This window comes from Triticum aestivum, chromosome 5D (assembly GCF_018294505.1).
Source record: "Triticum aestivum cultivar Chinese Spring chromosome 5D, IWGSC CS RefSeq v2.1, whole genome shotgun sequence".
NCBI classification, from domain to species: Eukaryota; Viridiplantae; Streptophyta; class Magnoliopsida; order Poales; family Poaceae; genus Triticum; species Triticum aestivum.
The window spans coordinates 401,879,890-401,907,462 of record NC_057808.1 but is presented as its reverse complement, the minus strand read 5'-3'; the positions used below and the strand labels follow the sequence as shown (position 1 = coordinate 401,907,462).

At 45.0% G+C, this 27,573-nt stretch overlaps 2 protein-coding genes across 2 annotated transcripts; both read right to left on the bottom strand.

The window, feature by feature from the left end:
* Positions 1-2,123: 2,123 nt before the first annotated feature.
* Positions 2,124-5,808, bottom strand: LOC123122147 (DNA repair RAD52-like protein 2, chloroplastic). The gene is made up of 4 exons (XM_044542286.1): positions 5,160-5,808; positions 3,357-3,394; positions 2,817-2,908; positions 2,124-2,549 (listed from the first exon to the last, which is right to left on the bottom strand). The coding sequence occupies exons 1-4, from the start codon at positions 5,447-5,449 to the stop codon at positions 2,403-2,405; spliced, it is 567 nt and encodes a 188-aa protein (XP_044398221.1). The 5' UTR covers positions 5,450-5,808; the 3' UTR covers positions 2,124-2,402.
* Positions 5,809-6,036: 228 nt separating this feature from the next.
* On the bottom strand, positions 6,037-10,978 carry LOC123120734 (uncharacterized). The gene is made up of 9 exons (XM_044540720.1): positions 10,818-10,978; positions 9,832-10,214; positions 9,323-9,414; positions 8,450-8,600; positions 7,954-8,081; positions 7,400-7,558; positions 7,144-7,326; positions 6,589-6,789; positions 6,037-6,501 (listed from the first exon to the last, which is right to left on the bottom strand). Exons 1-9 carry the CDS (start codon positions 10,976-10,978, stop codon positions 6,478-6,480), a joined length of 1,482 nt encoding a protein of 493 aa, XP_044396655.1. The 3' UTR covers positions 6,037-6,477.
* Between the last annotated feature and the right edge of the window lie 16,595 nt (positions 10,979-27,573).

Genomic DNA, 27,573 nt, shown 5'->3' with positions numbered 1-27,573 from the left:
AAGTCATTCTAGAGGAATCCAATGAACAACAACGATTACTTAGGATCAGCTTGTGAATTTGCAACACCGTAGTAGAATCATTACCAACGGCACAATGGCTTCCTTTCTTCTTAGATACATTTCATTCATTCCATTTCTCTATAGTTTACACCAGAACATCTTGCTAATCCCCACAGACCTCGAAAAGGGTGGGGGCACCGGGCACTAGAACCAAATCTACATATACATCGAAACTTCCTATCTCAGCCAAGCTAGCCTTTGCTTTGGCATCGGTACCTTGCAGATCAGTACCTCGTATTAGCGCCCCCGGAGACCGGACTCGATGGGGGTAAGATTCGTATGTCTTCCTCTGTAGTAAAGGGCCCACCCTTAGAGGTGGGCTCTCTTTACGCATGAGGCCTGTTAGTGCGTGTCTCAATCCCTTGAGACACAAGTTCGATCGTTCACGAGACAGGGGACTCTTTTAAATAAGAAGACAGTGTATGGCTGTGAATAAGTCTATTCGGCAAGTCATAGAGAAGGATTGGATATAAGCTATTCCCCAGTTCTTCATTGGATCCTTTTAATTTAATATTACTTTTTGGAAGCAATCTCATAATAATATGTATTAGGCTTTTTTACTCAATCAAGAAACAAGATCGGACGTGATTCCGGTTCGTCTCCATTTTAGTGACATTCTTCCTCAAGCAAGGCAGCCGATAAGTCATCGAAGGGTTTGTTTGAATAATGATGAGAATCTTCGACGGAGATCGTTCCTTCAGTTTAGCAATCAATTAGATCCATACTAACTTAGCTTGAAGCATGGCTTGCCGTTTCGAGGCTCAATGCTACTCTTGGGAACATTATTGATACATCGACATTCAAGCATCTCGTAGTTGAGCGGTACTGCCATCAACAGTACCAAGATGGAAAGGGACTGCTGAACATGGATAGAACGCCTACAACCAATGCCTAAATAAAGGCATATGTCGAAAAGTGCAACTACTAATAGATTCAGTAAAGGAAGGCCCGAAACGGGCTGAGCTACTGCCTCATACATATGTTCTCTGACCACCTCCATATTCCACGACCTGGTTGCAGCATGGATAAGATCCAACACAAACATAGGTGGATCATTGGACCGCGGGCAGGCATGCGCATGCCGGCCAGGCGTACAAACCTCCACTCTTCGACGAGCATCGACGCACAGAGAAGCAACTCACTGTCGGCACGGGCATCTTGGCAGACGTGGACGTGGACGAGTAGGAGGCACTGCTTCTATCCTATGTGTCGCTCGCGACATCTGCCGCGAGCTCTAGTGCCAACGCATCCTGTTGGCGGAAAAAGAAGCCGCCTTCGTGGAGATCAACGAGGCGGCGGCAGAATTTGACTAGGGCACGGATGACGTCGCCAGCTTCGAGCCGGCCGCGCCCCGATGCCACGACGAGGAAACCGGCACGTCCGTGGGCACCGCCGACAGTTAGGAAGAGTAGAGCATGGGAGGCCGCCGATACTTGGGTCCCACAAAGGCCACCACTCCCCATCCCGTTGAAGCTAGGCTTGGCAGTTTCTTCATCATCGGCTGGTTAGCCGCTTGCCAGCTTTGCGGAGGCGGAATTTCACTTTCCGTGGCTCATGGCCAGCCAGCAATCATTTAGACTAAGTTAGAATAGGGTTTAATTCAAATATGTCAAAAATCATCTGAATTTATGTAAAAATTATCAAAATTTGATTGAAAATTTTCTGATTTATTTAAATTTGCATCAAATTTGTTTTATCTTTATTCAATTCCGTTCGAAATGTAACCAAACATGTTGGATGGCCAGATGCGATGTCCGATTTGAGGGTCAACGTTGGAGATGCCCTAAGTTTATAGACGATTCATGTGATTACTCAAAACCTTTAAGGAACCTAAATGAAAATCAAGATGCAAAATGTGAAGCTGAACATGAAGATTTAAAATGAACTTAATGTAACTTTTGGTTTTATATAGACATCTTTGTTGTGTAATAAAATCATATCATTTGCAAAAAGGAAAATTGGTTTATGTATGTAAAAAGATTGGCAACAAATGATACACAATTTTTGTCAATGTGGTGTTGCCTATTCAAAAGATCTGAAGTGCTGCAAGAGAAAACAAGACAAAACAAAAAAAAAATCTCTAAAAATTACATAAGGCAGAAAATGCACCAGAGAAGTAACAGCACATTATTCCATATGTTCTTTTCCTTTCTCTAGCTGGATGAATCTTGCGAGCCTACACCGACAACAACAACAACAAAAACGTAACAGAAGGAACAATTTACAGGCTTCTTGCACAAGCATTAAGCACCAGCGAAGCTTTCCAACTCTCCACGGGCGTGCCTACCCACGTTACGACCAGCTTCCATTGCAGAATGAATCGCAAAGCTGTGATGTCCCCCCTACGGGATCTCATCCTGGTGGTACAGGTACAGGCCGAAACCAAACCGTGCGCAGGCCTTGCTGAATGCTGCCTCCTCCGCAGCCGCGACAGCGTCATCGTTGCGTCCCTCGTGCACCTTTGCCGTGCCTGTGGCGTCTCTGAAAGCCTATACCATGCAGTTACAAGTGTTGAGTTGAATTGCAAGAAAATGAGGACAAGAAGAAGGTTGGTTCAATGGGTGCATAAAGGTTGTTATGATGATCAACTAAATAAAATTGGTACAGTGGTTCGACTCTCCATGAGTCCATGTATTACTTCACCAATTTCCACTCTATGTTAACTCAAAAAGTTGACATTCGAAAGCTATTAATCGAGAAAATATGCTGGACAGATAGATGCTAGTTCTGCCAAAAAGAAAGAAGAGAACATATACCTCTCCATCTGTTCCTTTCAGAATCACTCGATAGACCACGGTCACAGTTCCACTGTTGGAATAAATAACATCACGAACTTCACCACACCAACCTGAAAGTACAGTAATCGTTGATCACTTCTCTTTAGTCCACCTGGTAATTTCTGTATTTGACGTTTCACATTTGTTTTCCTCCTATTTTACTATGTGGGTATCTTCAAGCATTGATGTATGATCACAGTAGTTCAATTATCCAATCTAATAAGACTCAAAACTTTTAGTAGCTGAAACATGGCACCTTCACCAAACACAATGTCAAAAGAGCATAAGGAGCCATCATTCTGATTCTCTGTAACAAACTAATAGGTAAGGCATGGTACAAGCTGGTCATGTGTTCTTGATAAGATGATATTTCTCAATATGAAGTTTGTGAGGAGACAAGTACATGGACCCAAAATACAGACTTGGAACTAAAGTTCAATTGAAACAAATAGAGAGGAATCTACAAGAAAAGTAAATATTAATTGCAAGTGGGCGTTTGTAATTTTAACGAGAAATCACCTGGTGCATAGAAGCTCAGCATTCTGTTGGCATGGTACCTGCACAATCAGAGATTAAAAAACAGATTCTGTAAGGGGAAAGGTATCAAACTTTGTAAAAAGTAGTCATAGTAGAAATCCAAGTTATGTCAGTACAAATTATTGCCAATAACTGATACTGTATGCCAGTGTATGTCAGGCTTACTTCCACTATATCCATTAAAATAAAGTTTCAGTGAATCCAAGCAATTCATCGCCAGCTTAACACGGGATATGCAACTACAGCCTCTCTTATCAAAAGACTACGAGCAGTAAGTTAATTATTCCACCTTTCATCCAACAAATCCAACCCATGGCGAAAGAAAATGCCCTGAAGCAATCATGTTAATGAGTAGACAGAACTAGCTTTAAGATTAGGGGATCTAGATAGCAACAATCTTTTATCAAATGGAAAAGGTAGCTTGTTGGAATGTCTAGCTTAAGAGGTCTTCAGATAGGCTAGACACGTCACTCTTCTGACAAGAGGTAAATGACAAAAGTAACTCATACTTGAGCTGCACTCTACTCTCCTAGTATTATTTAACCTCAGAATAGTTTCTGCACTGGCTAAGATAGGCTAATATCAAGGTGATTTAATTGATTTGGCATAACTGAAAGCATACAGACAGCACTGTATTATTTTCTCTTTACAGAAAAGGAGACCAAAATTATGTAAGTCAGCTCACAGCCGCGGCCGAATTTAACAGTCACGAAATGATTAGTAACTGTATAGTGTTCCAGCTAAAAAGACTATGTAAACTTCATTGTTTTATCGGAAAAATATACAGTATTTTGTAGATTTAAAACCAGAGGCCCACGCTCCATTTTAAAAGCAATATAGGCACGACGGTGTTAAGAAAAGATGATATGACAGCATACACATAACTGCTGCTGTTATCCTCTTACAAAGTCCAAAGTACCAGAACTCTTCCGCTTTTTATTTAGTTAGATTAATAGAGGTGTCCAACCTGTCGTTGTCTAGGACGCATAACTTGATCAACAACACCAAATAATTGACCACTGACTTTAAATACCTTATCTACCAAACCCTGAAAGTGGAACAGAAGAAAAGTTGCTCAAGTAACCTTCCAATCTAGCGGATGTTTCGGACCTACCAACAAAGCAAGCAACAGCCTAAGTTGCAGAACATTAAACTACTATGTAATCACAAGTATGGTCAATCTAGTGTTAGTGCCAAGACTTATTTTATTCTAACTAGGCCAAGAGAAAGTTATCGACTCAGACAGGTGAAATCATGAAAAGCAGGTCAGGTCTTCTTCACAGCCATCCTATCTTCATTGCTCGTCTGTCAAATCTAACAGCTCCTAGTTGGATACCTACTTGGTTCTTTTCGAGGACAACAGTGAACAACCCTACTATGCAAGAACAACTAGACAAGAGTGAACCGTATTACTGTGCGAGGTGGAACTTGGATGAGCTACCAAGGTATTAATCCTGCAGTAGAAAAGGTATGCCGGCACCAAATGCGTTTGTCCGGGCCATTTCAATTTGTCCAATCCCACCACCCGAATTCAGAGGGTAAACAATTAGAGAAGCAAACTACAGGAACCGATCCTATGAAAACTGTGCGCCCACTAAATTCCCATGAATCTCTGGAGTCGCTAGAAGGGAACCAGCATCAAGCGACCGACCACGGTGGCTGACGGCGAACGGCAGCAGTAGCACGCAGCTGGGACGCGGAGGAGCAGATCAAATCGAGCAAACAAACGAGAAGGTGGATGGGCGTCGGGGGAGTTAATGAGTTGGGTGGTTGCGCTGAGCGTACCAGGGGACGGTGTTGGTGTCGGGGTCGATGATCTTGTCGGGGACGCGCTTGTTGAGGTCCCTGAGGATCTCGACGAGCGGGCGGGTCATCCCGGTGGCCTTGTCGAGCGGCACGACGTAGTTGGTGGTGGGCACCCCCTTCCCCACGCCCCCGTCCAGCCTCGCCGCCACGCGCGCGCCCCGCCCAAGCCGCCGCTGGCCCGGCGCGCACCGCCAGCCCGCGCCCGCCCTCGTCGCTGCCCCGAGCGGCGCGGCGAAGGGGCGGAGCCCCGTGGCCGCCGCGGCCTCCATGCTTGGCCTTGGCCGCCGCGCCGGGGTTGACTCTGCGTGGTCGATCGTGCGAGCGGTGGGAGGGGGGAGAGGTCAGAGGTCTGGGTTCTGGGAGAGGAGTAGAAAAGGACCGGGGGTTCCGGCTCCGGTTCCGGGGATGGGAAATGGCCAGCCGTGCGGAAGCGGAAGCGGAAGGTTTGGTTGCGGCGAGAACAGGAGCAGCCGGGGGCTTGATTCGGCTACCTACCCGTGCGCCGCGCCTGCCAACTACTACTGCTACTACCGCTCCCGGTCAGCGTGAGAGGCCCGAGAGCGGCGTGGGGTTGGTGAGCTGCGTACGGTGGTCACGGCGGAGGACCACTGCGCGCAGGTGGGTCGATGCAAGGGACGGATCGGCGTCCCATTCCGTGGCACGTGCTCCGCTGACTGCCGCTGCGAATGCGTTTATCCCCGTTGAATAGCCGCAATTTTGGTAGTATGCCCATGCCATGCCAACGACAGCGTATATCCACGAACACGCGACTGTTCCAGCCGCAGCCGGATTCATGGAAGACGGTGGCTCAGATGAGACCACGCCACCCCAGACCCAACAAAACGTACCCACTATCTTGCCCAAGGCCAAGTCTACTGTCATAAGTAGTTCAAATACCACATCATCTCAAAGTGCAGGTAACAGCACATGACAATGGTGTGTTCTACTAAACCCATTGTACGAGCTACTACTACCTATATGTAGCTAGTACATACGAAGACATTTTTGCACTTCTACAACAGTAAAGAAAGGAAATCTCCCAAGAAACACAGGGGAGGTCATAACTAGTCCTGCAAATGCAAATGGGAAAACTAACCGTATCATATAAAGTCTCTCTAACCTATCGTTGCATCGAATCCCACACCACTATAATAACCCTCCGGCAAAAGTAAAGGGGCTCAACCCGGCAGCCAGACTCTTTTGAAAAAATAATCTACTCTTTCAAACGTTTGGCAGCCAGCACTAATTCACTGGATCGGAAAAGCCTGCCAGTTTTCCCTTGCGTTCATCCGAGTATCTATAATGCCGCCGTAGCTGTACCCTGCAGGCCACAAAGCGAGTTAGCCAGGATCACATAGACTCACAACTGTCAATATAAATAAACAAGGCTTGTAAAAGCTTAATTTACCCGCTTGAGCTTCTGTTGGAAGAGCATCTCTACTTCTCTCCGGAGGGCGTCAACCTCCCCGGCGTACTCCTTCTGCTCCTCTGATGGCAGCTCCTCCAGCTGCACCCCCAGTCTGTACAGCACGCTGTCTAGGCCGCATGACTCCAAGTCCGTGGCGTCCGTCGAGGGAAGCTTCAGCAGACTCCTAATGGCCAACAAAACCTGCAGAAAAAACCAATGTCAGTCCGAACATGTAGCAGTGCAGGTCTTACTGATGGCATTCGGAAATTTCGTCAAGTGCACTTAGTCGTTACTTTCATTCCTTGACAGGTGTAGGAATACTTGCCTTTCTACAACATTCTTGTCAAGTGCTTGCTGAGAGCATAAATAGCATTGAACAATAAAATCCATGCGTATTAAACTAATAATACTGTCAAGCGCTAAAAATGCATATTCATGCACCAAATGGCAAGACAAGTCCACACAAGGAACAACTGTCATTAAGAGAGCAGACTATGAACTGGTAACCAATAGTAATCATAATGGCTACAAAACTGAAGGAGACACTGATCTTACCTTTTCTTGAAGGTCAAGGTCAAACTTCGATAACATATCAGTGACTGACTTCAGAAAAACACGTTCACTTAAGAATGCGAGCCCTGAGCTTCCAGAATTTAGCTGAAAGTCTGCTAGGTCAGTTATTAAAAACACTGCCTTCTTCTGAAGCCGAACATCAACACTGTTGCTTCCTAGTATGTGCTGCAAAAGTGGGAAATTTCGTCACAGCTGAACCGGTTATTTGCTTGTATTCCCAAGATAGGATGCTCACTACCTGCAACATTGCGTTCCCATTTTCTGAAGTGAATGCCTCCTGACCATTTACATTATTTCTGATCAAAGCCGATATAGCATACATTGCCTTCGCAGCTTCTTTTGCCGAAGTGGAATAACCCATCTTCACTAATCTTGCCAAAGCTCCATAACCAAGAATCTGACCACGAAAGAAACAGTCAGCACATGTGACATGGTTAGAACAGAAAATGATTATAACAAATACTTCAACCCAAGGCACTCCTGTGCTCAATGGGGGAAACATACAAGCAAATCAGCTCTTAATAAAATGGCATGCACAGCTGACAATCAGTTTGAGAAAAGAATAGAAGAAACCACTACGAGTGTATAGCAATGGTGAAATGAGAGACATATAAACATCATTTTCAAGCATATTTAATGAAGTTTGTTTGAACAACACAGAAACCACACATTTCGCTCACTAGAAAATAAAATTTACTCCCAAAAATAGTGATTAATGAAGCGTTATACTCTGCAGAAACAAGATACATCGTTGAATCAAAATGCTCCTTTGTGTGCGATCAATAGCATTACCTGGCTTTGGACAAGGGCATTATTTTGACTGGCTGTACCCAGGATCCATGCAGAGGTGATCCGTATTTCTTCATTTGCATTATTAAGATCTTGAATCACGGGAACAAGGCCCCCAATTTTGTCAAGGTCTGGTCACAAATCCATGAGCAAGATACAGTTTCAGAAAACCTTCCAAAAGGTCACACACACAACTATAAGCCTTTGTTGTATACTTGCATCCAAATTTGATTTTGGTTCTCTTTTTTTCTTTTGCAAAAGCTGGTAAACTACATATACACTTGATACACGGAGCACCCTAGTAAATCCTAGTATCCTACAAAGTCTAAAACAGTGGTTATGGCAAAACTGTAGATTATTTCATTGGCATAAACTCTAAATGTTAAAAGTTAGATGTTTCAGTTATACTACATAGTTATAGGCAGATAACTCTGGTTGATTTGCACAACAGTGAGATACTCCCATATTGATGTACCACTAAAAGAAAATATAAATTTACCATTTGCATTATCAATGGGCTCAACAAGAATTAAAAGCTCTTGCAATGCACGCTGGCGATCCTCCAGTGAAATGGAAGCATTATTTAAGTCAGCAATTGCAATCTTCATTAAGTCAGCATCTGATGGCATCTTTAACTTTTCCATCAAGTCCTGTAAGAAAATTGATAAGATTCAGCATAGCGTGCAATCATGCTTATGCTTTGTGTTTCATCTATATATAGAGGAGACCACATACCAGCTGTCTGCCTAATCATAATAAAACTCAGTTCCCAAAATAATGCATGCCTCATCTAGTTAGCATAGTTTTCTAAGGAAAATTAACATAGGGATAACATAATAATGATTTGTCTTTTGATTGACATATACTCCCTCCGTTCCTAAATATAAGTCTTTTCAGAGATTCCACTATGGACTACATACGGAGCAAAATGAGTGAATCTACACTCTGAAATATGTCTATATACATCCGTATGTAGTTTGTAGTGGAATCTCTAAAAAGACTTGCATTTAGGAACGGAGGGAGTAACAATTACAATGGAAGGCATAATGCAACGTTGGAAAGTTTAAACATGAATACGTCAGTGGTGGGCGGTCATTAAGGATATTAAGGCAAATTCTCAATATGACAATAAATAATAAGTTTGTTAAATTGACATCGGAGCAAATGTGATGATAATCGAAATCACAACAAGCACACATCTGAAGCTACAAACAAACCACTTCAACAGCTAGGTATAGTGTACAAGTACAATGCAGCTGACCAATCCAGAAAAGCACTACTAGGTTCTGATGTGAATAGAAGCAGACATGGCAAGTTTATACATATGACACAACAAAACCCAAAACATGAATCCTGAAGCCGCATTTCTCACCTTAATCTCATGCCGCCGCTTGAGCAGCTCATCCTCTGATAACTTCTGCACATCCGCCGCCTCTTCTTTCAGCCTTCCTGGATCTGAATTCCCTGCGTCACCAAAACCAACCACCAATACCAGATAGAACTCAGTAAAATGCAGCAGTGTCTCCAAAACCAACCAGAGTTACAAGTTTACAGCGCAACTGCAGCATCAAGCTGCAAGTTCCTACATCTTAAACCAAGTTCAGCTTATCCACTAATAAATCAAGGATAGATTACCAATTTTTATGGTACTAGCTACTGTATTCTGTACTAGCCACTAATAAAACATCGAAAGCCTGACTAAAAACCAGTAACACTTCGGGAGAATTCGTTGCAATCCAATTACTAAGCGACAACCAGCAAGCAACAGTACAGTTGAGAAGTTCCGCTACTCATAATCCAACATTTTCCAAAGCGGATCGAAACAACTGATCGTAGAATCTGAGTATCTGACTATCTGAGGGGGTTGGGAGCTTCCCGTACCGATGGCCCACTGCAGCATGCTGTCGAGGGAGCCGAAGCCTCCCGCGAAGTCGTCCTCCACCACCGAGCCCACGCCAACGGCCTCCCGCTCCGCGGCCAGCTCCCCCTCGTCCTTCCCCGTCGCCCACTGCGTCGCCGCCCCGCGCGACCTGTTCTCCCCGTCCCCCTCCGCCGCCACCGCCACCGCCGCGGAGGCCGTCGCCGCTGGAAGGAGGAGAGCTGCCGACAGGAGAGCGACCGCGAGGAGGAGGTTGCGGCGGCGGTGACTGGATCGCTCCGAGTGCGGCCTCGCCTTCGCCATGGCCACGGAGCAGCAGGAGTGGGGTTCGGAAGAGGGTTCTTCTTTTCTGCTGTTTGGAATTTTCGAGATGTCGAGGCGGTCTCTGCATTTTGTATGGTTCGGTAATTGCGTTGTTTCTCGTGAGTTCGTGAGGAACGCAGTATTCGCGTTGGACTCCGATTACAACGGGTCTAGGGATGGGTTTGTGAGAACTGTGGTTGTTTAGGGGGAATTCTGGATAAACGCGACTGCGTGGAGCCCCTGGTTCGGTGTCCGGGACACTCTCATTGGCTGGGTGACATCACGCCGGAGAAGGTACGCGCCGACCGTGCGTTCGGAAGTGGACGGCGCGATGACACATCGCGTGTGTGCCCTGTTCAAAACTGTTTTCACACCTTATTCAATATCTTTCTTTTTGCAGGGCTCCCTTTGTCCCATAAATATAAGACGTTATTGTATCTAATATGTGAGTACATTGGACGTAATAACATCTTACAATATGGAACGGATGGAGTATGTGGTTAGCAATAGAGTTACAATCATAGTTCATAGTGTCGGCAATTCCCAGGGCAAAATTCTTAAGCCAGGCAATAGTTTGTTCTTGAAGCAATAGAGTTAAAATTCTTGCTTAACCCACAGTCTCGCAAAGCTTTACCAGACCGTGGCTCACCATATTCGCGTCACGATTGACCTTTAAAATTCTTACATAGTTTTCCATGATTTTCTCACTGGGTGATACTCGAAGCGTAATGGGGTGAGTTTGGCGTCTTTGACATTCACTAGCTCGAGGGCTTCCACGTAATCCGTCTCTACCACGATCCGCCGAAGGGAGGGGGCATACAACGCCAGACTGAGGCCCTCCTCCATGGCCGCCAGCTCTGCCTCAACTGCATTTGAAATATCTTGGAGACAAGGCGTTATCTTATAAATATTCAGGACCACCCTCTATTGGGTAAATTGGGGCGACTGTTTTTGACATTTAGGACATCCACAACGTATGGCCAAATACTAGTTCCAAATGGCAAAATAGTGTTTGGAACCAACTCTCACTGATGTGCAAGCTAATACCAAATTGCAAAAGATGGAAACTAGAGCAAGTAGATCATCTAACTGTTGGAAATATGCCCTAGAGGCAATAATAAATTGGTTATTATTATATTTCCTTGTTCATGATAATCGTTTATTATCCATGCTAGAATTGTATTGATAGGAAACTCAGATACATGTGTGGATACATAGACAACACCATGTCCCTAGTAAGCCTCTAGTTGACTAGCTCGTTGATCAATAGATGGTTACGGTTTCCTGACCATGGACATTGGATGTCGTTGATAACGGGATCACATCATTAGGAGAATGATGTGATGGACAAGACCCAATCCTAAGCCTAGCACAAGATCGTGTAGTTCGTTTGCTAAGAGCTTTTCTAATGTCAAGTATCATTTCCTTAGACCATGAGATTGTGCAACTCCCGGATACCGTAGGAATGCTTTGGGTGTACCAAACGTCACAACGTAACTGGGTGGCTATAAAGGTGCACTACAGGTATCTCCGAAAGTGTCTGTTGGGTTGGCACGAATCGAGACTGGGATTTGTCACTCCGTGTAAACGGAGAGGTATCTCTGGGCCCACTCGGTAGGACATCATCATAATGTGCACAATGTGACCAAGGAGTTGATCACGGGATGATGTGTTACGGAACGAGTAAAGAGACTTGCCGGTAACGAGATTGAACAAGGTATCGGGATACCGACGATCGAATCTCGGGCAAGTAACATACCGGTAGACAAAGGGAATTGTATACGGGATTGATTGAATCCCCGACATCGTGGTTCATCCGATGAGATCATCGTGGAACATGTGGGAGCCAACATGGGTATCCAGATCCCGCTGTTGGTTATTGACCGGAGAACGTCTCGGTCATGTCTGCATGGTTCCCGAACCCGTAGGGTCTACACACTTAAGGTTCGATGACGCTAGGGTTATAGGGAATAGATATACGTGGTTAACGAGTGTTGTTCGGAGTCCCGGATGAGATCCCGGACGTCACGAGGAGTTCCGGAATGGTCCGGAGGTAAAGATTTATATATGGGAAGTCCTGTTTTGGTCACCGGAAAAGTTTCGGGTGCTATCGGTAACGTACCGGGACCACCGGGATGGTCCCGGGGGTCCACCAGGTGGGGCCACCGGCCCCAGAGGGCTGCGTGGGCCAAGTGTGTGAAGGGACCAGCCCCTAGGTGGGCTGGTGCGCCTCCCACAAGGGGCCCAAGGCGCAGGGAAGGGGGGAAGGGGGAAACCCTAGGCTCAGATGGGCCTAAGGCCCACCTAGTGGTGCGCCCCCCTCTCTCCCCCTTGGCCGCCCCTCCAAGTCCCATCTAGGGCTGGCCGCACCCCTTGGGGGGGAACCCTAGATGGGGGCGCCGCCCCTCCCCCTCCCTATATATAGTGGGGGTTTTGGGGCTGCCATAGACATGAGAACATCTCTCTCTTGGCGCAGCCCTACCCCTCTCCCTCCTCGTCTCTCGCAGTGCTTGGCGAAGCCCTGCTGGAGTGCCACGCTCCTCCATCACCACCATGCCGTTGTGCTGCTGCTGGACGGAGTCTTCCCCAACCTCTCCCTCTCTCCTTGCTGGATCAAGGCGTGGGAGACGTCACCGGGCTGCACGTGTGTTGAACGCGGAGGCGCCGTGGTTCGGCGCTTAGATCGGAATCAACCGCGATCTGAATCGCTACGAGTACAACTCCTTCATCCGCGTTCTTGCAACGCTTCCGCATCGCGATCTACAAGGGTATGTAGATGCACTCCCCTTCCCCTCGTTGCTAGATTACTCCATAGATTGATCTTGGTGATGCGTAGAAAATTTTGAATTTCTGCTACGTTCCCCAACAGTGGCATCATGAGCTAGGTCTATGCGTAGTTTCTATGCACGAGTAGAACACAAAGTAGTTGTGGGCGTCGATTTTGTCAATTTACTTGCCGTTACTAGTCTTATCTTGATTCGGCGGCATCGTGGGATGAAGCGGCCCGGACCGACCTTACACGTACTCTTACGTGAGACAGGTTCCACCGACTGACATGCACTAGTTGCATAAGGTGGCTAGCGGGTGTCTGTCTCTCCCACTTTAGTCGGATCGGATTCGATGAAAAGGGTCCTTATGAAGGGTAAATAGAAATTGGCATATCACGTTGTGGCTTTTGCGTAGGTAAGAAACGTTCTTGCTAGAATCCCATAGCAGCCACGTAAAACATGCAACAACAATTAGAGGACGTCTAACTTGTTTTTGCAGGGTATGCTATGTGATGTGATATGGCCAAAAGGATGTGATGAATGATATATGTGATGTATGAGATTGATCATGTTCTTGTAATAGGAATCACGACTTGCATGTCGATGAGTATGACAACCGGCAGGAGCCATAGGAGTTGTCTTAATTTATTGTATGACCTGCGTGTCAATGAAAACGCCATGTAATTACTTTACTTTATTGCTAACCGTTAGCCATAGTAGTAGAAGTAATAGTTGGCGAGACAACTTCATGAAGACACGATGATGGAGATCATGATGATGGAGATCATGGTGTCATGCCGGTGACGAAGGTGATCATGCCGCGCCTCGAAGATGGAGATCAAAAGGCGCAAGATGATATTGGCCATATCATGTCACTTTATGATTTGCATGTGATGTTTGTCATGTTTACATCTTATTTGCTTAGAACGACGGTAGCATAAATAAGATGATCCCTCACTAAAATTTCAAGAGACGTGTTCCCCCTAACTGTGCACCGTTGCGAAGGTTCGTTGTTTCGAAGCACCACGTGATGATCGGGTGTGATAGATTCTAACGTTCGAATACAACGGGTGTTGACGAGCCTAGCATGTACAGACATGGCCTCGGAACACATGCGAAACACTTAGGTTGACTTGACGAGCCTAGCATGTACAGACATGGCCTCGGAACACAAGAGATCGAAAGGTCGAACATGAGTCGTATAGTAGATGCGATCAACATGGAGATGTTCACCGATGATGACTAGTCCGTCTCACGTGATGATCGGACACGGCCTAGTTTGACTCGGATCATGTATCACTTAGATGACTAGAGGGATGTCTATCTGAGTGGGAGTTCATTAAATAATCAGATGAACTTAATTATCATGAACATAGTCAAAAGGTCTTTGCAAATTATGTCATAGCTTACGCTTTAGTTCTACTGTTTAAGATATGTTCCTAGAGAAAATTTAGTTGAAAGTTGATAGTAGCAATTATGCGGACTGGGTCCGTGAACTGAGGATTGTCCTCATTGCTGCACAGAAGGCTTATGTCCTTAATGCACCGCTCGGTGTGCTGAACCTCAGCGTCGTCTGTAGATGTTGCGAAACATCTGACATACACGTTTTGATGACTACGTGATAGTTCAGTGCGTAATGCTAACGGTTTAGAATTGTGGCACCAAAGACGGTTTTGAAACGTCGCAGAACATATGAGATGTTCCGAAGACTGAAATTGGGATTTCAGACTAGTGCCCACGTCAAGAGGTATGAGACCTCTGACAAGTTTCTTAAGCCTGCAAACTAAGGGAGAAAAGCTCAATCGTTGAGCATGTGCTCAGATTGTCTGAGTACCACAATCGCTTGAATCGAGTGGGAGTTAATCTTCCAGATGAGATAGTGATGGTTCTCCATAGTCACTGCCACCAAGCTATTAGAGCTTCGTGATGAACTATAACATATCAGGGATAGACATGATGATCCTTGAGCAACTCGCGATGTTTGACACCGCGAAAGTAGAAATCAAGAAGGAGCATCAATTGTTGATGGTTAGTAAAACCACTAGTTTCTAGAAGGGAAAGGGAAAAAGGGATACTTCATGAAACAGCAAATCATTTGCTGCTCTAGTGAAGAATCCCAAGGTTGAACCCAAACCCGAGACTAAGTGCTTCTGTAATGAGGGGAACGGTCACTGAAGCAGAACTACCCTAGATACTTGGTAGATGAGAAGGCAGGCAAGGTCGACAGAAGTATATTGGATATACATTATATGAATGTGTACTTTACTAGTACTCCTAGCAGCACCAGGGTATTAGATACCGGTTCGGTTGCTAAGTGTTAGTAACTCGAAATAAAAGCTGCGGAATAAACAGAGACTAGCTAAAGGTGAGATGACGATATGTGTTGGAAGTGTTTCCAAGGTTGATGTGATCAAGCGTCGAGATTGGTGTTAAACCTAAATAATTGTTATTTGGTGTTTGCGTTGAGCATAAACATGATTGGATTATGTTTATCGCAATACGGTTATTCATTTAAGGAGAATAATGGTTACTCTGTTTATTTGAATAATACCTTCAATGGTCTTGCACCTAAAATGAATCTTGATCGCAGTGATACACATGTTCGTGCCAAAAGATATAAAATAGTAATGATAGTACCACATACTTGTGGCACTGCCATTTGAGTCATATTGGTATAGAACGTATGAAGAAACTCCATGCAGATGGATCGTTTGGACTCACTTGATTTTGAATCACTTGAGACATGCAAATCATACCACATGGGCAAGATGACTGAAAGGCCTCATTTTCAGTAAGATGGAACAACAGAGCAACTTGTTGGAAGTAATAAATTTTGATGTATGCAGTCCAATGAGTGCTGAGGCATGCAGTGGATATCGTTATGTTCTTACTTCACAGATGATTTGAGTAGATGCTGAGTGTATTTACTTGATGAAACACAAGTCTGAATTATTGAAAGGTTCAAGTAATTTCAGAGTGAAGTTGAAGATCGTCGTGACAAGAGGATAAAATGTCTGTGATATGATCATAGAGATGAGTATCTGAGTTACGAGTTTGGCACACAATTAAGACATTGTGGAAAGTGTTTCACAATTAATACCGCCTGGAACACCACAGTGTGATGGTGTGTCCGAACATCATAACTGCACCCTATTGGATATGGTGCATACCATGATGTCTCTTATCGAATTACCACTATCGTTTATGGGTTAGGCATTAGAGATAACCGCATTCACTTTAAAAGGGGCACCACGCAATTCCGTTGAGACGACACCCTTTAGAGAAACCTAAGTTGTCGTTTCTTAAAAGTTTGGGGCGGCGATGCTTATGTGAAAAAGTTTCAGGCTGATAAGCTCGAACCCAAAGCGGATGAATGCATCTTCATAGAATACCCAAAACAGTTGGGTATACCTCCTATTTCAGATCTGGAAGCAAAAGTAATTGCTTCTAGAAACGAGTCCTTTCTCGAGGAAAAGTTTCTCTCGAAAGAATTGAGTGGGAGGATGGTGGAGACTTGATAAGGTTATTGAACCGTCACTTCAACTAGTGTGTAGCAGGGCACAGGAAGTTGTTCCTGTGGCACCTACACCAATTGAAGTGGAAGCTTATGATAGTGATCATGAAACTTCGGATCAAGTCACTACCAAACCTCGTAGGACGACGAGGATGCGTGCTACTTCAGAGTGGTACGTGATCCTGTCTTAGATATCATGTTGTTAGACAATACTGAACCTACGAGCTATGGAGAAGCGATAGTGGGCCCATATTCCAACAAATGGTTAGAAGCCATGAAATCCGAGATAGGATCCATGTATCAGAACAAAGCATGGACTTTGGTGAACTTGCCCGATGATCGGCAAGCCATTGAGATAAATGGATCTTTAAGAAGAAGACGGACATGGACGGTAATGTTACCGTCTATGAAGCTCGACTTGTGGCAAAGAGTATTTTCACAAGTTCAAGGAGTTGACTACGATGAGATTTTCTCATCCGTAGCGATGCTTAAGTCCGTCGGAATCATGTTAGCATTAGCTGCATTTATGAAATCTAGCAGATGGATGTCAAAAACAAGTTTCCTTACCAGTTTTCGTAAGGAAAGGTTGTATGTGATACAATCAGAAAGGTTTTGTCGATCCTAAGGATGCTAAAAGGTATGCTAGCTCCAGCGATCCTTCCATGGACTAGAGCAAGCATCTCGGAGTCAGAATATACGCTTTGATGGAGTGATCAAAGTTTTTGGGTTTATACAAAGTTTGTTAGAAACTTGTATTTACAATAAAGTGAGTGGGAGCGCTACAACATTTCTGATAAGTATATGTGAATGACATATTGTTGATCCGAAATGATGTAAAATTTCTGGAAAGCATAAAGGGTTGTTTGAAAGGAGTTTTTCAAAGGAAGACCTGGATAAAGCTGCTTACATATTGGGCATCAAGATCTATAGAGATAGATCAAGACGCCTGATGATACTTTCAAAGAACGCACACCTTGACATGATTTTGAAAGAGTTCAAAATAGATCAGCAAAGAAGGAGTTCTTGTGTCAGGTTGAAGACTCAAGACCTGACCACAGCAGAAGAGAGAGAAAGGACGAAGGTCGTCCCCTATGCTTTAGACGTAGGCTCTACAGTATGCTATGCTGTGTACCGCACATGAAGTGTGCCTTGGCATGAGTTGGTCAAGGGGTACAATAGTGATCCGGGAATGGATCACATGACAGCGGTCGAACTTATCCTTAGTATCTAGTGGACTAAGGAATTTTCTCGATTATGGAGGTGAAAAGGAGTTCGTCGTAAAGGGTTACGTCGATGCGAACTTTGACACTAATCCGGATGACTCTGAGTAGTAAACCAGATTCGTATAGTAGAGCAGTTATTTGAAATGGCTCCAAGTAGCGCGTGGTAGCATCCACAAGATGACATAGATGTTCGTAAAGCACACACGGATCTGAAAGGTTCAGACCCGTTGACTAATAACCTCTCTCACAAGCATAACATGATCAAACCAGAACTCATTGAGTGTTAATCACATAGTGATGTGAACTAGATTGTTGACTCTAGTAAACTCTTTGGATGTTGGTCACATGGTGATGTGACCTGTGAGTGTTAATCACATGGTGATGTGAACTAGATTATTGACTCTAGTGCAAGTGGGAGACTGTTGGAAATATGCCCTAGAGGCAATAATAAATTGGTTATTATTATATTTCCTTGTTCATGATAATCGTTTATTATCCATGCTAGAATTGTATTGATAGGAAACTCAGATACATGTGTGGATACATAGACAACACCATGTCCCTAGTAAGCCTCTAGTTGACTAGCTCGTTGATCAATAGATGGTTACGGTTTCCTGACCATGGACATTGGATGTCGTTGATAACGGGATCACATCATTAGGAGAATGATGTGATGGACAAGACCCAATCCTAAGCCTAGCACAAGATCGTGTAGTTCGTTTGCTAAGAGCTTTTCTAATGTCAAGTATCATTTCCTTAGACCATGAGATTGTGCAACTCCCGGATACCGTAGGAATGCTTTGGGTGTACCAAACGTCACAACGTAACTGGGTGGCTATAAAGGTGCACTACAGGTATCTCCGAAAGTGTCTGTTGGGTTGGCACGAATCGAGACTGGGATTTGTCACTCCGTGTGAACGGAGAGGTATCTCTGGGCCCACTCGGTAGGACATCATCATAATGTGCACAATGTGACTAAGGAGTTGATCACGGGATGATGTGTTACAGAACGAGTAAAGAGACTTGCCGGTAACGAGATTGAACAAGGTATCGGGATACCGACGATCGAATCTCGGGCAAGTACATACCGGTAGACAAAGGGAATTGTATACGGGATTGATTGAATCCCCGACATCGTGGTTCATCCGATGAGATCATCGTGGAACATGTGGGAGCCAACAAGGGTATCCAGATCCTGCTGTTGGTTATTGACCGGAGAACGTCTCGGTCATGTCTGCATGGTTCCCGAACCCGTAGGGTCTACACACTTAAGGTTCGATGACACTAGGGTTATAGGGAATAGATATACGTGGTTAACGAGTGTTGTTCGGAGTCCCGGATGAGATCCCGGACGTCACGAGGAGTTCCGGAATGGTCCGGAGGTAAAGATTTATATATGGGAAGTCCTGTTTTGGTCACCGGAAAAGTTTCGGGTGCTATCGGTAACGTACCGGGACCACCGGGAGGGTCCCGGGGGTCCACCAGGTGGGGCCACCGGGCCCAGAGGGCTGCGTGGGCCAAGTGTGGGAAGGGACCAGCCCCTAGGTGGGCTGGTGCGCCTCCCACAAGGGGCCCAAGGCGCAGGGAAGGGGGGAAGGGGGAAACCCTAGGCTCAGATGGGCCTAAGGCCCACCTAGTGGTGCGCCCCCCTCTCTCCCCCTTGGCCGCCCCTCCAAGTCCCATCTAGGGCTGGCCGCACCCCTTGGGGGGGGGGAATCCTAGATGGGGGCGCAGCCCCTCCCCCTCCCCTATATATAGTGGGGGTTTTGGGGCTGCCATAGACATGAGAACATCTCTCTCTTGGCGCAGCCCTACCCCTCTCCCTCCTCGTCTCTCGCAGTGCTTGGCGAAGCCCTGCTGGAGTGCCACGCTCCTCCATCACCACCATGCCGTTGTGCTGCTGCTGGACGGAGTCTTCCCCAACCTCTCCCTCTCTCCTTGCTGGATCAAGGCGTGGGAGACGTCACCGGGCTGCACGTGTGTTGAACGCGGAGGCGCCGTGGTTCGGCGCTTAGATCGGAATCAACCGCGATCTGAATCGCTACGAGTACAACTCCTTCGTCCGTGTTCTTGCAACGCTTCCGCTTAGCGATCTACAAGGGTATGTAGATGCACTCCCCTTCCTCTCGTTGCTAGATTACTCCATAGATTGATCTTGGTGATGCGTAGAAAATTTTGAATTTCTGCTACGTTCCCCTACACTAACGCCAAACTTGAACAAACAATAAACAAATGCAACAATACAAATGGGTTGATGGATGTTAAATCGGATCGTGCCAATGTCATATTGTCATACGTCTCCATGTCAGGGTTAGGCTACCAAGGGGCAAAGCCTTGCCGCCGCCACCACCACTACCTCGTCCTGGCCTTGTGCCCTCCTGCGATGCAGCCATGTACGTCCCTAGGCATGTGATGGACCAGTCACGACCATGTCCGCCCCTCCATCGCTAGGTCTTCATGTCCCGGGCGAGCTTGTTGTATATCGGCTCAGGAAGGTTGAGGATGGGAGTCATGTTTCAGTATAACAGATAGATTTGAAAACTCATACGAATCCTACCCCCTTCCCGACCTCGGATATGGCATACTTAAGGCAGTCAAGGGCATCAGGGGAGGGCACCTTGAACACCCTCCTGATCACAACGCCCCCCCATATCGACAGCACGCGATGACAGTGAAACCTTCTGCGGTAATGAAGCTCGTGCTATAAGTGGAAGGCACATCGAAGGCGTCCAAGGTGACACCGGGCGTCGGAGATGGCGAAGAATGGGTTCCCTTGCAGATGCTGCCCGTTTGAAGCCGACTGATGGGGAAGCTGCGATGCTTCTCACAATGAGTCTTAATGCACTCGTGATCGTCACTGCAGGCCAAGGAGTAGAAGAGGAGTCGCCAGTTGATCAGGGAGGTGCGATGGATGAGCGGTCAGAGGTGAACGGATTGGAGGATTTTGTTGGAGGGAAAGATCAACAGATGGAAGAGGAACTCGTCGAGATTGACCTTGAGGAGGCCGGAGTGATAGAGGAGCACGAACACACATGGACCATCATCATGCTAGTTTGCTCTCTCCAACACCTGCTTCCTCTCTATTAGTAAGGAGTTGGGGCATGCAGAGGCTTGTAGAAAACATCAATTTGCCCTCAAGTGGATGAACTTAAGGTTTATCGAACCAGTAGCAATGCTTGAAATACAACCAATGATCAGTGGACGACCTAAGGTTTATCAATCTGCAGGAGGTGTAGGATGAATGTATTATCCTCTTGAGAAATCCTGCAATAAGATACAAGTGGTCTCTTGTGCCCCCAACCCATCTAATATAGTTTTCAGTTGAAATTTAATGGATATAATTCAAAATTTGAACCACAAATACATGAAATTGCTACAAGAAAAAGACACATCCAGGACCTTTTGATCCGAACGAAAGCATTTTCTATCATGGAGTGACGATAATATTGACAAAAACACGTGTCATCTTGGATGTGGTGGGCACCCACTTATATGAGAATGACAGAAAATGAGATTTTCATCCTGGGTGGGCCGGCGGCGCACCTGCATGACGTTATTTGGGCCTTCCATGATGTAAAAAATCATGGTAGAAGTGAGGGCGAGAATTTTACGGGAGGTTGAAGCTTAGCGGTGGATATTTGTGGGCACCACTCCGGTCTTGTCGAGCCAGGGACCTGCATTCTCCAACATCCATGGCTTGACGGCTTCGCCCGCCGGTGCGATATTTGGCCCCGGTGCTCCGGTTGTTGTGCTTCCTCTAGCTCCTTCGGCTCATCGGCGCTCCAGCGGCTCCGTCTCTGCCATCTCAGACCTGCATTCCCTTTCGGTTCTTGACTTGCCGACGGCGACAGTCGCTACCCATCCCTTCATGTCGCCTCTCTGCCTTGTTGCCTCCCTAACCTCGTCCACCTACACGCCATGTCAGTTCCAAAGCTTGCGTTTTTCAACGACGGTAGGTGCAGCCCCGCCTCACATTTTTCTGAGGGGGCGATCGACCAGCACACCGACTTCCTCATCTTCGGATCCTGATCTAGTAGCTATGGGGTTGCTCAGACTCAGGCCAGGAAAATCCATGCTCGGCTTGCCTACTTTGGAGAAGCTAGTGAGGTTTTTTGTACATTACACTGAACTGTTTGGTTGTGCGTAAGGCCATTTCCAGATTACATATTTGGGAATTCAGATACATTATCGACGTCTCACTAATGTAGAGTGGAAACATGTAGAGGAGCACTTAGAGAAACGGCTGAGCAGTTGGAAAGGCAAGTTGCTCTCTATGGGAGGACGGCTGGTCTTGATCAATTCTGTCCTCACAAATATGGTTCTCTATATGCTTTCTTTTTCCCAACTCCCAAAAGGGGTCTTGTAGAGGTTGCAATTATTTTAGATCCAGATTCTTTTGGTAAGGAGACAGTGACAAGAAAAATTACAGGTTGGCAAAATGGAGCATGGTTTGTAGGTTGAAAGACCAAATTGGTCTTGGCATTTGATGAGTGATATTTTTAAGTCCTCTACCTTTGTTTAAATCGAGATATTTCATTAAAATCAAGATATTCTCCCAATATTGCCACTAATGACTAATAAATGCATAGGATTTCACAAATGCTTTGTTTATTGCGTTTCTATAGGAAATGGGATAAATATGGACGAAATCAATGAGAACATGGAAAGGAGTAAAGGAGGAGATAGGAGAAATCAAGAGGAGGCGCACCAGAAGCAACAGAGCAAAAGACAACTTTTTCATACGACCGCGACCACTCGTATGAGCAGTCGTATGGCATGGAAATCGAGGCCTCTCGTTCACCTGAACAAATTTTATAAAGGGGTCGAGGCCTAAGTTTCAACATAACATCCGCGATAAGAACCAGAACAGAGTCATCCTCATCGATTTCAATCAACCCTAGCCAACGCCATTTCCATATCCATGGCCTCCATCACCACCATAGTTTTTTTGTGGTTATCACCACCATAGTTCTTTCTCCACTAGATCATACATGCAATCGTGTATCACACATGGCATTCATTGTAAGACATATTATCAATCAATCTACCTTCATGATGCATGTGTTATTCGATGAGTTTTCATGTGATCTGATCTCCATGTGTGAGTAGTTCGGTAAGGTATGGGTTGAGGCAAGAGCCTTGAAACCCTGTATATTTGTTGTGTGGATCAGTGGAAGGGCTTTGAATTAATGTTTGTATGTGTGAAATAAAATTGTTCCGTAGATGTATCTTGTCTTGTCTACGTTCTTCATCCCTGCAGGCACCCAGGATCATGGAGAGCAAGCTACAGAGAGGCTAAGGGCGGGGAGACCGTGAAGTGTTATTCTGAGAACTAGTGACAGAAAGGTTTAGTATGGTAACACGGATCCTATCTCTGGGGATTCAAGAGGTGTAGTCACTAAACGCCCAAAGCTCTTATCTGACTATTGCAATCTTAACTATCGAGGCAATCCCGTGAGACGAATAGGGCCTTCAGTTGGACAACTGACTCTTGATGCAGGACGCGCGAGAATTAATCCCCTTACCGTGGTTTTTTTATGCAGGCACCACACAAACAAGGTAAGCGGTACCGGCACATACACACACAAAGAAATGCTTGCACCCAACGAAGATAAGAGGGTTGTCAATCCCCTTGTTCTCGCCAATTGCTTGGGTTAAATGTGATAGTGGTAGATAGATAAAATAAAATAGAATAAAAAGGAGATAAAAACAACAAGGAAATTTAGGGTTTTAGTATATATATGGAAGATGGACCCGGGGGGCATAGCTTCACTAGAGGCATCTCTCTCATGAGCATAGCAATGGTTGGTAGACAAATTACTGTTGGACAATTGATAGAAAAGCGCATAGTTATGATGATTCTTCATGGCATGATCAATATATAGGCATTACGTATGTGACAAATTGACAGAAAATCCATCTGCATCTACTACTATTACTCCACCCCAAGACCGCTATCCAGCATGCATCTCAAAGTATTAAGTTCATGACAAACAGAGTAACGCTTTAAGCATGATGACATAATGTAGAAAAAGTATGATCAAATAATATGTTTGAACCCCATTGTTTTTATCATTAGTAGAAACAATACAAATATGTGCCTTACAACTCCTCCTGTCACAGAGTAAGGACACCGCAAGATTGAACCTACTACCAAGCACCTCTCCCACTAAAGATAAATCGATCTAATTGGCCAAAAGAGATAGATATATCAAAGAGAAATACAAGGCTATAAAATCACACATAAATAACTCTCAGAAAAGACTCAAACACTTTCAATTAATAATCTGATCATAAACACACAATTCATCGGATCCAAACAAACACACCACGAGAATTACATCGAATAGATCTCCAAAGAGATCACTGTATTAAAGATCAAAGAGAGAGAGAGAGGAAGTCATCTAGCTACTACTATGGACCTGTAGGTCCCATGGGAACTACTCACACATCATCCTGGAGGCAGCAAGGTCGATGAAGATTGCCTCTCCAATGGCTTCCCCTCCGGCAGACTACCGGAAAAGTCCTTTAGATGGGATCACGGAAGGAAAGAGGCATGTGGCGGCGATAAAATTGTTTCGAGTCTCGCTTCGCGGTTTCTAGATTTTAGGGAATTTATAGGCCAAAGATTAAATAAAACGGAGCCACATGGGCCCCACAAGTGCTGATGGCGCCCCCTAGGGGTGCGCCCCTTGAGCTTGTCTCTCCCTCATACATCTTCTGGTCTCTCCCCGAAGCTTCTAGGGTCTCTTCTGGTCTAGAAAAAACACCGTAAAGTTTCATCGTGTTTGGACTTTGCTTGGTATGGTTTTTCTGCGAAACAAAGAATAGGCAAAAAAAACAAGAATTGGCACTTGGCACTAAGTTAATAGGTTAGTCCTAAAAAATAATATAAAATGGCATATAAAGCATACAAGATTGATAATATAATAGAATCAAACAATCAAAAAGATACGTTGGAGACATATCAGTTGTTCAAACTACTTACAGAGGATGGTGTTTGGCAAGCCCTTTTGCGCAATAAGTATCTAGGCCTAAAAGTTGTGTCTCAAGCCTACTGGAAACCTGGGGACTCGCATTTTTTTTGGCTGGTATAATGGAGGCATAGAAACATCTTTTCCGCCTTGGATCCTTTGCGATAAAAGATGGGTCAGAGATTCATTTTTGGGAGGACAAGTGGCTAGGCAATGCCAGCCTGGCAGCCTCTGAGAACAATATCTAGTGTTGTATCGCATTGTTCACAATAAGAATGATATTGTTGCACAGGTGCTCAGTTCATTCCCGCCGGATATGTCTTTCAGGAGGGACTTGATTGGCCCGTGTCTTATGTCATGGCAAAACCTATTATCCCGATTGGATTCAATTAAGCTGACACAAGGACAGATTATGTTTCGTTGGAATCTCACTACATCTGGGTCCTTCACAGTTGACTCTATGTACCGTGCACTCGCGCATTCAGAGGTCCTAGTGGATAATAACATGAAAAGTTGGAAGTCGAAGATTCTACTAAAAATAATTTTTTCATGTGGTATCTTCAAAGGGGAGTTGTGCTAACCAAAGAAAATCTTGCCCGTTGCAATTGATAGGGAAGCAAGAAGTGTAGCTTTTGTAATCACGACGAGACAATCAAACACCTATTTTATTACTGCAAATTTGCACGTTCTACGTGATCAATCATCCAAATAGCATCCAATTTGTTTCCTCCAACAAGTGTTGCCAATATTTTTGGTCACTGGTTGAACGGTATTCCAAGTAGGTTCAAACTGCTAATAAGGGTGGGAGTTTATGCCTTATTATGGTCGCTTTGGTTATGTAGAATGATTTGTTTTTTAATGACAAAAACACTTCCCATTGCAGGTTATTTTCCGCTGTACTCACTCACTTCATAAATGGTCTATGCTTCACAAAACGGAGTACCAACCTTTGTTCAAGGCGGTGTGTGTGTGCGGTTGGGGTAGGTGTCTAGGGAGATTTTTACCCAACATGGGTGGTAGAATAATCTCCGGATCGGACCTCCAACTCCTTGGACATAGGCATAGTGTCAGTCCTTTATGGCTCTATTGTTGCCAATATGTCAGTTTTTCTTTTGTTTTGACAAATTACTAGTGTTTGGTTGTGTACATCATAGTTATGAGAGGCCGGTGTTGCTCATTATGCTTTGTATCCACTTGATGCTACATTTTGAGTTAATAAAAGCGCCCTTTATTGAAAAAGCTGATATTCTTCCTACCTACTAGTACGTGATCGAGACTCGAGAGCGCATCGTATGGTGGAGTGAAGGTGATCACATTCATCTAGTACCTCCTTCCTCCCTCTCTTCATCCGTTCCTTGCCTATATAAGAAAAGCAAGAATCCAATCCATCCTGTCCCAAGTCCCAACCACTAGCTACTTGCACATCAGGTCTCGCAAAGGCTTCTTGCAGTTGACGCTGCTAGCACTTGCCACCTTGGTTGTGTCCGGAGCCCATGCAGGAGGAGGAGCCAAGGGCCATGGCGGTGTCCATGAAGGAGGATCCAAGCGCCACAGGCTCTTCACCAAGCCCGACTCACACCAGCTTAGTCTTGATGTCGTGCTCCCCAAATAGGAGCATGATGCCAACGTGACGACCATCAAAGAGGCCCTCAAGCTTTCAGAGATGGTAGTCAGGACAGGAGCTACCGTCTATTTCATCATCTATGTCAGAGCCAGGGACGTCCCTATCATTACGGAGGCCCTAGTACGAATGAGGTACAATGGACCTAACAACTATAATGTACTAACATAAATACTTTCACCGATATGTCACATATCATGAAAATCATTATAGAGGTATAAACATTAAAAAATTAATTTTAATTAGCAAATAAAGTATTAATACATCATGTATAAATGATTACATGATGCAAACGATGATAATAAGATACATCTACTCAACCATGAACAAATATTGAATACAACATGGCGAAGTGCGTGGGGGTGGGGGCAAATGCCCCCTCTCCACCCCATAATAGTGTTGATGCTGTGTTCTGCAATCACATTTTTTTTGTAATTTACTTAGATATGCAAATGTACTAAGCCCTAATTTAAGAAATCAACACTGTCGTTTTCTACCAGCGTGACCTCCAGGGTTTCTAGGACACACTGCTGGTCAACCAGAATAGACAGTTCTACCGGGAGTGTCAAATATGGCACTACTGCAGGATGCTGCTAACGCGGCACTACGATCAGAGACCCTTTGACGAAACTGTGTGCGATGCATTAATTGCAAACGGTGATGTAAAATAACCGTCAAAAAAGATGCAAAACTTTTGCGATGAAGGATACATCAAACACGGTCCAGGTTTTAGTTCCGTGTGTGATGCCGGGCATACGGTTCAGTTTAATTAATTGTTTGCAATGAGGCAGAACAAAAGAAATGGGCAGGCAGATGAAGGCATGTGCGATATACGGCATACAGTTCACTCGGATAAACTATTTGTGATGAGGCGGAACAACAGAAACTGGCAGCCAGATGAAGGTGTGTGCGATATACGGCATACAGTTCAGCCGGATGAACTGTTTGCGTTGAGCCAAGAGAACAGAAACGGTTCAACTTAACAAGATGTGTGTGGTACGCGGCAAACAGGTCTATAATAGGAAACGTGTGGGAAGATCGATAACAACACAGACGATTCCTGTTAACAAGCCGTGTGTGTTGTGAGCAAACGATTGCTGGTATACAATTGTGAGTGATTGATGAAAACATCACCAATGGGTTCCATTGTTTAGTCCGTGTGCGATGTGATTTTCTTTGTCCGCACAACATCTATGCTCTGTCCATAGAGCATCAACATATATACTTAAAAAGACAGCATTGCATACCCACATTAAGCATACAATTACATAAGTGACTACACACATAACATTTCCGCACACCAAAGTAAGCAATTACATGCATACTAAACTAGGAGAAATG